At 38.0% G+C, this 14,234-nt stretch overlaps 1 protein-coding gene across 9 annotated transcripts in view; it reads right to left on the reverse strand.

The window, feature by feature from the left end:
• gramd1bb (GRAM domain containing 1Bb) overlaps positions 1-14,234 on the reverse strand; it is a 136,793-nt gene that overhangs the window by 67,234 nt on the left and 55,325 nt on the right. For 8 of the 9 annotated variants that reach the window (XM_037980843.1, XM_025006794.2, XM_025006795.2 and 5 more), the window contains one exon: positions 12,064-12,090. In XM_037980843.1, coding sequence (XP_037836771.1) covers positions 12,064-12,090 — 27 coding nt within the window. Of the gene's footprint in view, positions 1-600; positions 645-6,045; positions 6,627-12,063; positions 12,091-14,234 lie in introns of those variants that run through there. The other variant, XM_025006797.2, reaches the window with a different exon arrangement.

Raw genomic sequence — 14,234 nt, forward strand, 5'->3', positions numbered from 1 at the left:
GCCTCAACTAAACAAAAACTAACAGAAAAACACAATATATGTCCTTTGATGTATTTTTTTCCCCACATCAGCAGTGACATCCTTCCTGCCTTTTAAACTCTACAAAAGTTACATCATATTTTAAGGTTAAATCAACTGAATATCCCTGGGGTTAAGAATGAGAACAATCATCCATTGTCACACAGAACATAAATCTACACCACAGTAAAGATCAACTTAAGTCCAGTTAGTCTTATTCTTTCAGTAAGGCCTTTATCATTATTATTATTATTATTATTATTATTATTATTATTATTATTATAATTTTAAAGCTAAAACCAGCTTAGTTTGACATTTCTGCAAAAGACAATACTGACAGGAAGTCAGTAAATGACGCAAGAGCAGAACAGCTCCCTCTCATGGTGGCTATAAGAATAACATTTTCATTTGTGTCAAAAAAGGATGAATGTATTAAGATTAGGGATTTTGTTGTGTATGAAAAACACAAGATACATGAGCATATGCAGAAAATGCTGTTGTTTCATTTTTGCTTTAATGACATGACACAGCCCAAAACATCTGCGGTGTGAAGTGTCTTATGCTTGTCGAGTTATAGCCTACCTTTGAGGTTTCCATATCACTTTCTTCCACTTCTTTTGCTTGGCCTATCAGTGAGGGTAAAAAAGAGGAAGTGAGAAGCTTTGGTAAAATCTCTGCTCTTCGATACTTTATGATGCGATTGTCCTGGTTACGACTACGCTCAAATGTTCGCGTACAGATGCCAAATTTCTTCCAGACAAAAGAAGTCTATAATTTGCAAAAGGAAGAAAAATAAACAAATAAACCCCCAAAATAAAATGATTCAAGCTATTTTTTTTTTTTAAAAGAGTAAGAAGCTATTTGGATGTCCTTCCTACAGTCTGTGCGGATAATGTTTTTATAAAGAGCTTTGTCTTCAGGAAAACCAAGAACTGAATTTCAATTGAAAGCTGCAACAACATCTATAATTTGCTCTTTTTAATTTTTTTTTTTTTTTCATTTGGAGGTGAACAGGGGCGGTGGACGAGGGAGGGGGCGGAGTCTATCTCTTAGGGCTCATGTTTCACATATGCTGCCTACATACTGTAGGTACATTTGTGTGTTGGTGCATTTTAGTAAGTCAACAATCAGATTGCTGCTGAGAGTAGACCTCTCATTCTAGTGCCACCGGTGACTCAACCCCGAGTACCCACTAGACCCAATGAATCACTATGATCAGTAGCCCCCAGCCACTCCTCCATCTATCCAATCAATTTATTTTGGCTGAGGCACCAGGTAATGCATTTGGCTTTCCAGTAAGAGCAATTTCTTCCCACTCCTTCACCCCTGACTGAGCTTCACAGCAGCTATTGAGAAGTTTCATTCGGCTGCGGAGTACCTTTTACAGATCCTCGGCCTGGTCTGTGAGGTAATCAAATCTAATATTTTCTCACAAAGAAATTGATTAGGTTGGGTATTACCTGCTGAGAGTCAAGGTAATTCAGTCAGTCTTCCTGTCTGCTTCCTTATGGAAGCCAAATAAATGCAAATTCCATAAATGCTTCTAGATTCTACATTAAAAAAATCTTCACGTTGATTAGTGACAGTGACCGTTGCACTTGTATCTCACAGGGCTGCGACTGCTGCCGACAAATTCGGCATTTGAGAGGCTATTTTCAAAATGTCTCAAACGTTTGCAAGAATTGCAAGCTACCTCCTTTGCAAAACAAATTTTTGCAAACAAAAAGTCTTCATGAGCACCTGTCTCAATTTAGTTTCCCTGAATCAGACAGCCTGAAAAATATGGGACAAATTTATGAGAGTTTGGCAATCCATGAAATCAAACTGACTGGAGACAAAAAAAAGAGACTGAATTGTGATTTAACTGAGACAAGATGAAGACATTTTGTAACTAAATTGCAACAATTTTTCCTGTCATTTTCAGGAAATGTTGCACAAATGTTGCAATTTATTTGCAGTTAGGCATGTCTGCAAATGTGTCATAAGTACCAAATAAATACCATATTCTCTTACAATTTTCTGTCTCCAGGAAGTTGGCAACAGTCGCAGATCAGTGAAACACGGACATGAGTAAGTTTTCCTTTTTCAGATGTAGGAAAAGAAGGAACCCAAATATGAGTACTGCATTATGTCTCTGAAACAGCTCATAAAACAGATTGCAGTTTTATGTAACATGATAATTCCAACTTTCTAGTAACAGAAAACCTGCATTTGACTAAGAAATTTAGAGTTAATATCTCCAAATCTTCTCACAATTGTTTCAGAGAACAATGATGATAAGGTTGTTTAAACAACCTAATACTGTTTAATTATTTTACTTGACTAAGAATAAAAAATAAAAAGCATAAAATTATAAAACTTTTTTTAAAGAAATACTTTTTTTTATGATTTTGAGATAATAAAAAAACAAAAAACAAAAACAACAATCCAGGGTTTTCTTATATGCAGGCTCGATGGGCCACCAAGGAATATCTAAAATAATATTAAATATTAATTTATTCAGAGAACATAATAGAATTTGGGCACTGTTCTAAATTGTGTCCTTTGTTTTGTTGCCAAAAATTAAAGACAAACTCACATTTGATTACAGATAACCTATAGCTCAATTTGTTAGGAACCAGTGGTAATAAGTGATCCGGACACTTTATTTTAACTCTGTAAATCTCAAAAAATGAGTTTATGATTCTTTTTTTTTTTGCTGTGCGCTACTTGACGTCAGGAATAGTCAAACTATAACTGATTGACAGGATAACCAACAAATTGGCCAGCAATGATTATTATTATTATCATTAATAGTCTTTTTTTGTTAAATATTATGTTTTTTTTTTTTTAATTGTTACTTTACAAATACCTTTCATACAATTTAGAATTAATCCCAATGGGTAGGTGGTGTGCTTTTTGTCAAAAATAATAATAGTGCAGTGTTGGCATGCTGAGCTGTGGGTTGAAACCTTAAGTGTAATTTGTGAGATTAAAGTTGCTGATGAATACATGAGCTTTACATTGTGAGTCACCAGAACCCAAGTGATTAGGTATCAGTGGTCGCCTGCTGATTGGAAACGCATGGCCAACTGGGAAACAATATGCTCTGTAACTCGATGTAAAAAATCTGAAACCTGGATATAATGTGGCTTCATTTTAAGCAAACCCTACCATTCATCACACCTGTGACCAGTCCAGACAGATATACACCAATGCTTTATTAGGCTATGTACAAACTGCGAATATGCTGCCAGGTTAGCTCCAACAGTGGACAGATACTGACAGACCAGACTATGAATAATAATCGCTGAAAGACAAAGAAAGCTCTATACTTAGTTTTTATCCTATCAAATGGCATATGTGCATGGCACCTCTCCTTGTGTAACACTGCAGTAAGGCAGATGTCCACCCAGTGTGAAAACAAGACCGTTCACAAAAGCGGTAGGTGGGTGTGCCAATGACAGACAGATCTACAGAGAGGGGAACATAATGAATCACCTTCAGAGTGGCTCAAACAGCTGGCTCAGAAATACAGACAGCCGTGTAACGTTTGCCACTCGGGTTCAATTTTTTGTGGAGAAGGAGGTTTAATGATCTGAAAACAGGGAGAAGTGAACTGAAAAAAAAAAAAGGAAAACTAAAAATATTCCAACAAATCCATCCACAAATGGAAAAGCGTAGATAAGGACACAAATCCTGTTCTGAGAATTGGCCAAAGTTAGTTACTGTATCTACCGCAGGTGTTAAAAAGGTCTTCGTGTTTTAGCAGGAGTATGACATAATTAATTTTCCATTTTTATACAATTGCTGCTTTTCTAAGCGAATCATTTTTCTTTATCTAGAAAAGACTAATGTATATTTTGAAGAACTGCAACTGATTGTAGACATCAAGCTAGAAAACATGTCAGCAAAATATATTAAAAGTTTATCCTCATCAATAAATCTGCATGCCTTAAGTCACAAATGGAAAAGACTAAATAGACTTCAATGAATGGAAGGGTATATTATTTCCAAGTACCATGCAATCGGAACTATGACGTTAAATATCTCACGTTTTCCTAATTTTTACATATAAATTCAGATTTTAAGACAATAAAATAAAAAGTTTAGATTTCCAAAAAGCAAAAGAAAAGGGGAATGTCAAAAATTAAAATCTGTGCTTAACTAACACCTCTGTCAAAGCAGAAAAGGTGATGAAAGACATTCTACAGCAGTAATAATACAGAATGTCTTTTTAATCAGATAATAAAATTTGATCAGGATTTTTGTTTGACAAACTCTTAATTTATGTTTAAGGTTTTACATTGAGTTTTTTGGGAAAAAACCTTGAAGACTTGAGGAATGTCAAGAGTGATATTGCAGTTTTTTGCAGTTTGTTCATGACCCACCAACTCATTTACTATTAACTTTACCGCTTCTTGTCATTAAATGGTTTACAGGTACTCATTGCAATGTAATGTGTCCTTAAATTTAAATGCCAAGCTCTGTCTTTTTGGTGCTCACCCCCCACTGTTTGATCTCTGATATTTATTCTTGACAGTTGTCTATTTTTTTTTTTTGCATTTAGCAGCAAATTCACTCTTGCATTTTGACCACAACATTGTCTCCTCAATTCTATAATTGTCTGATTCCGCCACTATGGCCAGCCTAATGTAGGTCAATGATGTGACTCAAACTTCCATGAGGTTTTCATCAGATTTAGCTGAGTGTCTTGTTTACATTGACAGCATACCCACGTTTCAGAACTGCATATCAATATATCAGGAAAACTACTGGAGTAAACTGTTTCAAATTGTATCATTGACATAGTTCTTTATATTTTATTTTATAGTTTGCAATGAGTAGCTTTAAATGTTGTATTATAATCTGATAGACTCCAGTTGCATAAATTAAAAAAACAACTGATTAGTAAATTTTAATGAGCATAGCGGGGAAAAAAAATTATATGTAATTTATGCATTTTGTTAAAAAGGCACTACAAAGGAGATTTCTGTCACACAGTAGCCAGCAGTCACTTCCTTTCATTAAACCAAGCCCAGTATTTTTTTCCATTGACTCATATCTGAAACACTAAATCAGAAAGTGCTTCAGCTCTGAGCACTTCCTTTGGTCCTTGATGACTATAATTCAGGAGCTTAGAGATGGTTCCCTGAAGGTAACATAAAACAGACTTAGGACTGCTCTGGTCCCAGCTGCCCAAACCCCACTGACAGGAACAATAAATCTAATCAAACTGCCTTTAATGGACCTGGGGAGCAGAAACCATATCAGAGACTTCGAGGTGAGCTGAAAAATCCTCCCAGCACAAACGTGTGCAGTGTGGGAAATCCCTGCATTCATCATATTATTGACAATGAACATGTTTGACACAATTAACCAAACTTCTACCGAAAACATAGGCTGACCAAAGGTTGGTTAAATCACATTTTTAAAACAAACCCCACTCTGATCTTTACAATAATTATCTAGTCTTAGTAATATATAAGAATTTGACCGTTTTAAACAGCAAAGTCTTAAAAATTGTTGATCTATTTGTTTAAATGTTAAAGCTACTTTTGAAGAAAAACATTTAATTGATATCTACAAAGCTGCAGTGTTCAGAGAGAGAGAGAGAGAGTAGATATTTGTTTTTTATTAGGAAGGGAACAAGAAATGTTAGCAGGGACATAAAGGTCATGTAATCGGATCAGTGGAAGCTTCATTAGTACTACATTATTCCTTAAATCATCAGATGACTTGGTGATTATCTGACAGTCAGGGAGGTAGTATTAGATTTGACAGCATACACAAAAAGGTTATAGAATACAACATGCTTTAACGTGATTAAATGCTACTTCAATTTCTGAAATGTTCAAACTTATGTTGCCATTTATATCTTGAAAATGTTTTTAAACGACCACTACACAACTGATACAAAGGAGATTTTTGCATTAAAATATTATTGTTATACTATAAAGTTTATATACATTCTATGCATCCAATCTGCCATGTTTGGCAGGTTTTTTGTTGTTTGAACTGAAATAGGTAGCAGAAATCAGAGCTGACCTTCTGTTTGTGCATGGTGAACAGGCAGACACCATCCTGGCCTCTCTCCTGGCTCTCATGGCCCCTCTTCAATCAGTGTCTCGCTGTTTTGATGTCAAATAGTCCCTCTTCCGGCATGCTTTGTCACCATCCATCGCCGTGGCTCAAATACCCCCCTCCAAGGTCCTGATCTCGTACATCCAATATCAGTCAGAAGGAAAATGATGACTCAGACATCACTCACCATTATCAGGATGTTCAGGCTGACTGGATCGTGCTGCTTGGATAGAAACTAAAAGTCTTTTCTGTGCTCACAATTTCAGCAATAATAAGATTATTGCTTTCCCCCAAGGCGAAAAACTCTGTGGTGCACCGGCTCGCTTCCCACTGTTTCCCCTCACATATGCTTTGCTGAGCCATAGATGAAGCAGCTGTACAAGGGAGGATGGCTCATAGATGAGAGCAATCTGATTGGCTGGCTGGCCATGGTGTGTGTGTGGGAAGGTTTCTTTGGTAGGCTCCCTGAAAATGACTTCTCAATGAGGGTGGTCCTTCTCCACATTTTCCTCCACTCCTCTATCACCCTCCTCCCACCTCCTTTCTACTCCACATCACTTTCTCCGTCTCTCCTCCTCCTCAGTGTTCCTATCTACATGCTGCAGGCACACTTTCTCCATCCCCAATTGCTGCATTAAAGCATCGCTCTGAAGACAGAACGGCTTCACGCACATTCATAAATACACTCTTATGTATGGAGAAGAGACAGCAGTCGAAGCATTTTGTAGATGTAACAATGCTGGAAAGGCTGCTGTTGTAAATTTGCTATACAGCAACAAAAAAGTCCTCTTTAATCCTCACCATCTTTGTAACCATGTAGACATACTGATAATATGGGCTTTGTAGAGCTTAAAGGAATAAACCAGTTAATAAGACTAAAAATAAATATACTGAACAAAAATTCAAACAACACTTTTGGTTTTGCTCCAAATTTTCATGAGCTGAGCTCAAAGATCTGAGACTTTCTATGTACACAATAGGCCTTTGTCTCTCAAATATTGTTCCCCAATTCGTGTAAACCTTGTGAGCACTTCTCCTTTGCCGAGATAATCTATCCACCTCACAGATGTGGCACATCAAGATGCTGAATAGACAGCATGGATATTGCACAGGTGTGCCTTAGGCTGGCCACAATAAAAAGGCCACTCTAAAATGTGTAGTTTTTCCTGACTGCAGCAATGTCCACCAGAGCTGTTGCCCTTAAATTGAATGTCCACTTCTCTACCATAGGACGTCTGCAAAGGCGTTTCAGAGAATTTGGCAGTACATCCAATTGGCCTCACAATCACAGACCACATGTACCCACACCAGCCCAGGACCTCCAGCATCTTCACCTCCGAGATGCTCTGAGACCAGCCACCTGGACAGCTGCTGCAACAGTCGGTTTGCACGACCCAAATATTTCTGCAGAAACTGTCAGAAATCATCACAGGGAAGCTCATCTGCCATCCTCATTAGGATCTCCACCTGACTGCAGTTTGTAAATGCTCACATTCTATGGTGCTTGGCATGTTGGAGAGGTGTTCTCTTTACGGATAAATCCCGGTTTTCATTGTACTTGGCAGATGGCAGACACCTATATGGTGTTGTGTGGGTGAGCGACTAGCTCATGTCAGTGTTGTGAATCGAGTGGCCCATGGTGGCAGTGGAGTTATGGTATGGGCAAGCATATGTTAGGGACAACGAACACAAGTGCATTTTATTGATGGCATTTTGAACACACAGAGATACTGTGATGAGGTCTTGAAGCCCACTGTTTTGCCATTCATCCACAACCATCAAGTTATGTTGCAGAATGATAATGCAGGGCCCCATGTTTCAAGGATCTGTGCACAGTTCCTGGAAGATGAAACAATCCCAGTTCTTGCATGGCCAGCATACTCACCAGGCATGTCACCCATTGAGCATGTTTGGAATGCTCTGAATTGGCGTATATGACAGCACATTTCAGCTCCTGACAATATCCAGAAACTTTGCACAGCCATTGAAGAAGAATGGACCAACTTTCCACAGGCCACAATCAACAACCTGATCAACTCTATGCAAAGGAGATGTGAGGCAAACTGTGGTCACACCAGATACTGACTGCCCCCCCCAGACCCTTCAATACAGTAAAAGTAAATTGCACATTTTAGAATGGCCTTTTATTTTATTTTACAACAAAGTTTTCCACAGTGATATGTTGCCTAGACACAAACTTGAGTAAATTGCACTACACCCCAACTCTTTGAAAGGCCTCCACAACCTTATAAAGGAAAACTTGTCAATTTTCTGATTTTCTGAGTATCATATACCTTCTATGAGGCTTTGGCACAAAGGTTAGTGAAAGATCACATTATGCTGATCTCCATCACTGCAGGCTAATGTCTCGAACCGCAGACAATGATCGATAATCCAGAAACAGAGGGCAGAAGAGCAATACTGACACTGGAACAAAGGCAGAGTAAAATGCCTGGCTTTTTAGGAAAACCTCAGCAGCAGGACTCTGACGGTCAGTTTGAAGAGCAAAAAAGTCACAGTTATGTTATTTAATTATAAGTTACCTTTTAATTCTTTAAGACAAAATGAAAAGTCAATAAAAATCTATCAAACATGCAAGTTGTACAGTTTCTTACTACATGTGCTTTGAGTTAAGAGTGTTTTCTCTTATATCATTGTTATTTACAGTTTCTCTATATGTTGACCTTGCACAGCTTGCAAGATGAAGACTGCATGCAGTGGAGTCACAAAGACCACAGAAAGACAACACTGGAAGACCTTGAACTCACAAAAGTGGTATCCATCCAGCAATTCAATTTCTTTACCCGCTTTTTTCCGTTCTGGGTTATGGGGGAGCTGGTGCATATCTTCAGAGGCAGGGTACACCCTGGCCAGGCTGCAAGTCCATCACAGGGCCACATAGAGACAAATAACCATTCATCCTCTCACTCACACCAAGGGACAATTTAGTTAGTTGGTTTGTGGGAGGAAGCCGGAATACCTGGAGAAAACCCATGCATGCATGGGGAGAGCATGCAAACTTCACACAGAAAGGCCCCAGTTGGGAGGTGATCCTGCGACCTTCTTGCTGCCACACTGCCTCAAAAGTTGGCATGATGTGACAAATTTAAAACAGTTACGACCAATCAGAATTTCCCTAAAGTGTTAGACTTGTTAAAAGAAGAAGTCGTTTATTGGTTGTACAGTTTATTTAGTAAATAAGTCATGGCATGATGGCTGGTGTCCCAGCGAAGCAACTCCCTTGTCTCTTTTCAAGGAAATACTGTTTTTAAAAGAAATGTTTGCAAGAAGCCTCAATAGTTAGCATGTTAGCAGCTGAAACATATATACCTTATTACTGCAGGCTCTAATGAGCTAATAACCAGCTGATTAATTACTGACATCAGCTTGTCAAGCTTGTTTGTCTCATTGGTCTCTATGTGGCCCTGTGATGGACTTCAGAACTCTCCAAGGTGGACACCAGCTCCTCTGCCATCCTGCGCAGAAAAGCGGATAAAGAAAAAGGATGGTAGCTTGTTAGCCACTCAGTGTTACTTTATAAAAAAGGGAAAGGCAGGAAAAAAGTAATACTACTTTGGAATTAAACATAAATCACAAATAAACAGAACTATATCAGCCTGTTGACTTTGGTGTTTCAGTGGTTTATTCATACTGTCAGATACTTATAAGACCCACGCCTAGTAGAAACCAAAAAAAAGACAAAAAGTTAAATGATCATGTAGAAAAAAATAGCTATTTTAATTGAGGTGCTTTGGTTATAGGATGAGTTGTGGTGTAATAATGGATATTTTTGCAAGTCGTGACTCATGAATCAATGGGTGGGTGTAAATAGATAAAAAAAACAAATTTTCTATTTTTACTACCGTGTTATAGAGCTGTTTATTTAAATAATCAGAATTATTTTCTGTTAGATAACAAATAAACCTTTGCACAATCCTGCAGGGAAGTATTACCTGTTGAGGTTTTGCTCCTGTATTTATGTACGAAACCATAGCAGTGACTGCTGACTGTCGACATGCTTCAGCTCTGAGAGAAAAGTAGGGGGAAACATTTTCTGGTGAAGTGACTGAGCTATTCAATCACTCAGTCATGAAGATCTGCATTAAGATAAGCTGTCTCCTTGGTTCAGCGGAAAGATTGAACAACTTGGAAGCCCTCTTTCTTGACCGAAGCTCAATCAAGATCCACTAGTATAAATTACTGTAATCTGATGAGTAAAATTTGTAAAATTCTCTTGGAAAACTATGGGCATCTCTACATGCAAATAGTTGCTACTATGAAGATACTTGATGAGTAATACATTAATATTACAACTGCGATTCCAAGAAGTTAGAATGTTGTTTAAAATGTAAATTAAAACAGAAAGCCAGGATTTGAAAATCTCATAAACCCATATTTTATTCTAAAAAATAGGTAATTTTAAATTTGATGGCAACAGCACATCTTAAAAAAGAGGAGACAAGACCATGTCTATGTCTGTGAAGCATCTCCTCTTCTTTTAACAACAGTCTGTAAAAGTCTAGGGAATAAGGAGAGCAGTTTCTGGAGTTCTTAAAGGGAATGATGTCCCATTTATTTACTTTTATTTAGACAGGTAATCTCATTGAGACATGTAGTCTCATTTAAAAGAGAGACCATTCTTGTCTGATGTAGGATTCAAGCTGTTCAACAGTCCTGTTTCTTCTTTTTATACCAGCTTCTACTTGTTTATCATCTCACTGCACCACTTTGATAGCAACTCTGCTGTTACTGTGTACTGTACCCAAAGGAAATAGTGAGCAGATGAATTGTTCAAAAATGCTGACAAATGGAAGTGGAGGAAATGCGTCCCAGAGCTCAGTGTAGACTAAATGTGTAGAAGTACTTGCTTAAAAGATATTTTGTCAAATACTGAACTACAGAGACTCCTAGTGGTTTAATCCTGGACTGGTGTGGAACTTGCATGATTGAGCACTTAAAGCATACCAAACTAGACACACACACACACACACACCTGGCACAATCAAAGACAAAATAAAACCCACTGTGTGTTAAGCTCAGTAAATGTGCCATTCAAACATGACCTTTTACAATGATCATTGTAAAAATATCACACAAAATATTTAGACGGAAAAAGGTATTAGCTTCCATGCTACAACCTTGTAGCACACTCACATAAAATAAAAACAGGTAAATTCATAGATTCAAACACTATTCTCACTTATTCACTCCTTTTAGTAATTTTAAAGTACCAGCACCAAATGATTTTTGATAAACACATACAAATGGAGGATATAAATCTGACACATTTACAAAGTAGATGCAGATTTTGCACAATATGGACTGAATTTGAAAATTAGGAAGATATCTTATTTGTCTTTTCAAATTATGTTAAAAATTAAAAACTACATCTATCTGCCGTATTATGTCTTCTTCCAAGGTAATGACAGAGCACTGCCTTTACTCATGTAATTCCTTGCTCCAACATGTCTCTTTCGGTGCAAGAAAGATCTGAAATGTCACCTTGAATCACACTCACCTCTGCAGATTATGCCTTAAACCTTTTTGCAAAAGGTTCAGAGTCTCTTGTGACACCACAGCTTTAAACACCCCGATGAGTGAAGCGTCTGTGTATCCACAGTGCTAACCTGCTGCTGGCTGGCCAGCTGGAGGACTGAAAGCCTCAACAATGCTGTCCAACTCATAAAGCCCTGTTTGTGTCTGATGCTGTTTGTCCAATAAAAGCAAAAACAAAAGCATTCTTTGGCTTGCAACTGTATTCACTGCTGGCCTCTCCAAACGTAAAGCGCATTCAGACACCTCAGCTGGCAGACAAAGCCATAAATCTGTGTCACATGCAGGATGGGCGGGCCAGCGCAAATGGGGTGAAAATGAGATCAGACCACTGCACCCTTAACTGTATGCAACACTCAATAGCAGGGATAAATATCCACAATACTTTCAGGAGAAAAGGAGAAAGAGAGAACAGGGAAGCAGCCTTACCTTATTTTTTCTGTTGCACTGTCAGACCTGCAGAAAAGAGACATGGATCTGTCATTTTTACAACATTCACTGATTGAATATGAATAATTAACAACTGATTAATGACACTGTGTTGAAATACTTATTCCTATACTAATAGTTCATTAAAAAAGTGACTAACTTATTTTTCTTGTACCTGCAAAACAATTACACCTCTCCTTGCCTCCAGAATCAAATTAGAGGAAAAAAAAATCTGTAAAATTGATAGGAAACTACTTTTTCTTAAACCAGCAGTCACTTTCACCTTGCAGACCTCTGTCCAGCAATGAGCTGTCAGGTATGATATTTGTGATAGTTTATTCAAGGTGCTGAGGTCTCCCACAGGTATGGTGAGCTGAATGGGGGGAAAACCTCAATCTGTATGTTTGGCCAGTCCGGGCGCAACAGCATGTCATTTCACAATCCAAAATTGTTTTGTTTGTGGTCCCTTGTTAATATTTTTGATGCTGATTATCACCATCACAAATACAGTGCTTCACCTCATTAAGGCTGGAAATGTAGACCTTTGACCGGCACACCTGACATTCTTAAATAAATCTTGCCATTTTTAGGAAGCAAGCTGAACAGTTGCAAGGCAGAAAAAAGGAGAACACAGCATGAAAAGCAACTGATCAGCAGCATTTTATATCATGTGGGACTTGATAATACGAGTATGAACATTTATTTGAATATTTAGTAAAGCGATAAAAATTAAACCATAGCACTCTTTGTAGGTATGCATATCACCTGCTGCCTTTCATGGCAATGTTTTAAACTTAGATCCTCTTATGATAGGAAGGGACAGAGTTATAGCTGTTTTAGTAAAACTTTGTAAATCCTATGTGATGTTGCAAGAGATGTCAGAGCTCAAAGCATGTGTTAAAGATGACTCTCAGCTACTACTACATCAAACTTTAGCACTGCATACAAACTTGACTAAGTTATAGCCAGTTTTGTGTTGGCTATGGTCAATTAGTTTTTGGTGGACACACTGAATTGAGTTGACTTCAAAAGTTAACAATTTGTAGATGTACATCCAACGATTACTATCTGAGAGGTTCACGAAAATCTGTTCAGTGGTACATGGGATATTTCACTAACAGACAGTGTTGACTCTAACAGTTAATGACAAAGTTTTAAGCAATGGTGTTGCACAATATGTATAGCTCAAAGTATGTGCTGTAAATTACTCTCAGCTACTACCACATCAAATTTTAGCTCAATATCTGTTAAATTAACAGAGTTAAAGCAAATTTTGTGTTGGCTAATGTCGATCAGCTTTGGTGGAGATCTTGAATTGGGGTGACATCAAAAAGGTAATCGGTTAAAGATGTACATCCAATTACTACTCTCTGGGAGTTTCAATAAAATCTGTTTAGTGGTTCATGAGATATTTTACTAACAGACAAACAAACAGACACACACAGACATGGACAAAAACATTATTGCCCTTTCACCTACAGCAGCAGATGATAAAAAGTTAGGCTACAAGGCAAATATTCACACAACCATAAACAAACAATAACTTTATAGATGTTTAATAGGAAGTTGAATGAATTAATCCAGTAAGTAGTATTCTGGAAAATTAGGGCTAAAATGTCACGGGACATCGTAAGAAATACTACTCATTTATCTTTACATTATAACTTGACAAAGTAATGGCAGGTGTCACAGTGTTGGTTCACAACTCCCAAATCCTGCGCTGCGTCATCTTCACTGATGAGTCACATTACGTTCACTTCACAAAGTCACATTGGGATATTACATAATGCTGCCTGCAGTTACTGTGGAGGAGTTGCACTCAGCAGCAGCGTCAGACGCAAAAGCACGACAAGAGATGAGCAAACTTGTATTCAGGTCATCAACTGGATTTCAACGCTTTTTTCTCTCCCAAAGCCCCCATGGGCGCAATAAACCTCTGGCACGGGCGGCGAAAAATCCCGGCTAGTGGGAGATATTAACTGATATTACTGATATTTCACCGGAAAACACAGCTGCACACAGCACACCGAGTGAACGGCAGCACATTTTGCTTACACACAAATGCAGTGATGCGGGGGGGGGGGTGAAACTGACTTACAGACAGGATGATGGCGGTACAGGTGGAGTTTTGGGAGAAGCAGTGGTGCAGCCTCAATGCAGACATGCAGCTG

This window comes from Kryptolebias marmoratus, linkage group LG2, assembly GCF_001649575.2.
Source record: "Kryptolebias marmoratus isolate JLee-2015 linkage group LG2, ASM164957v2, whole genome shotgun sequence".
NCBI classification, from domain to species: Eukaryota; Metazoa; Chordata; class Actinopteri; order Cyprinodontiformes; family Rivulidae; genus Kryptolebias; species Kryptolebias marmoratus.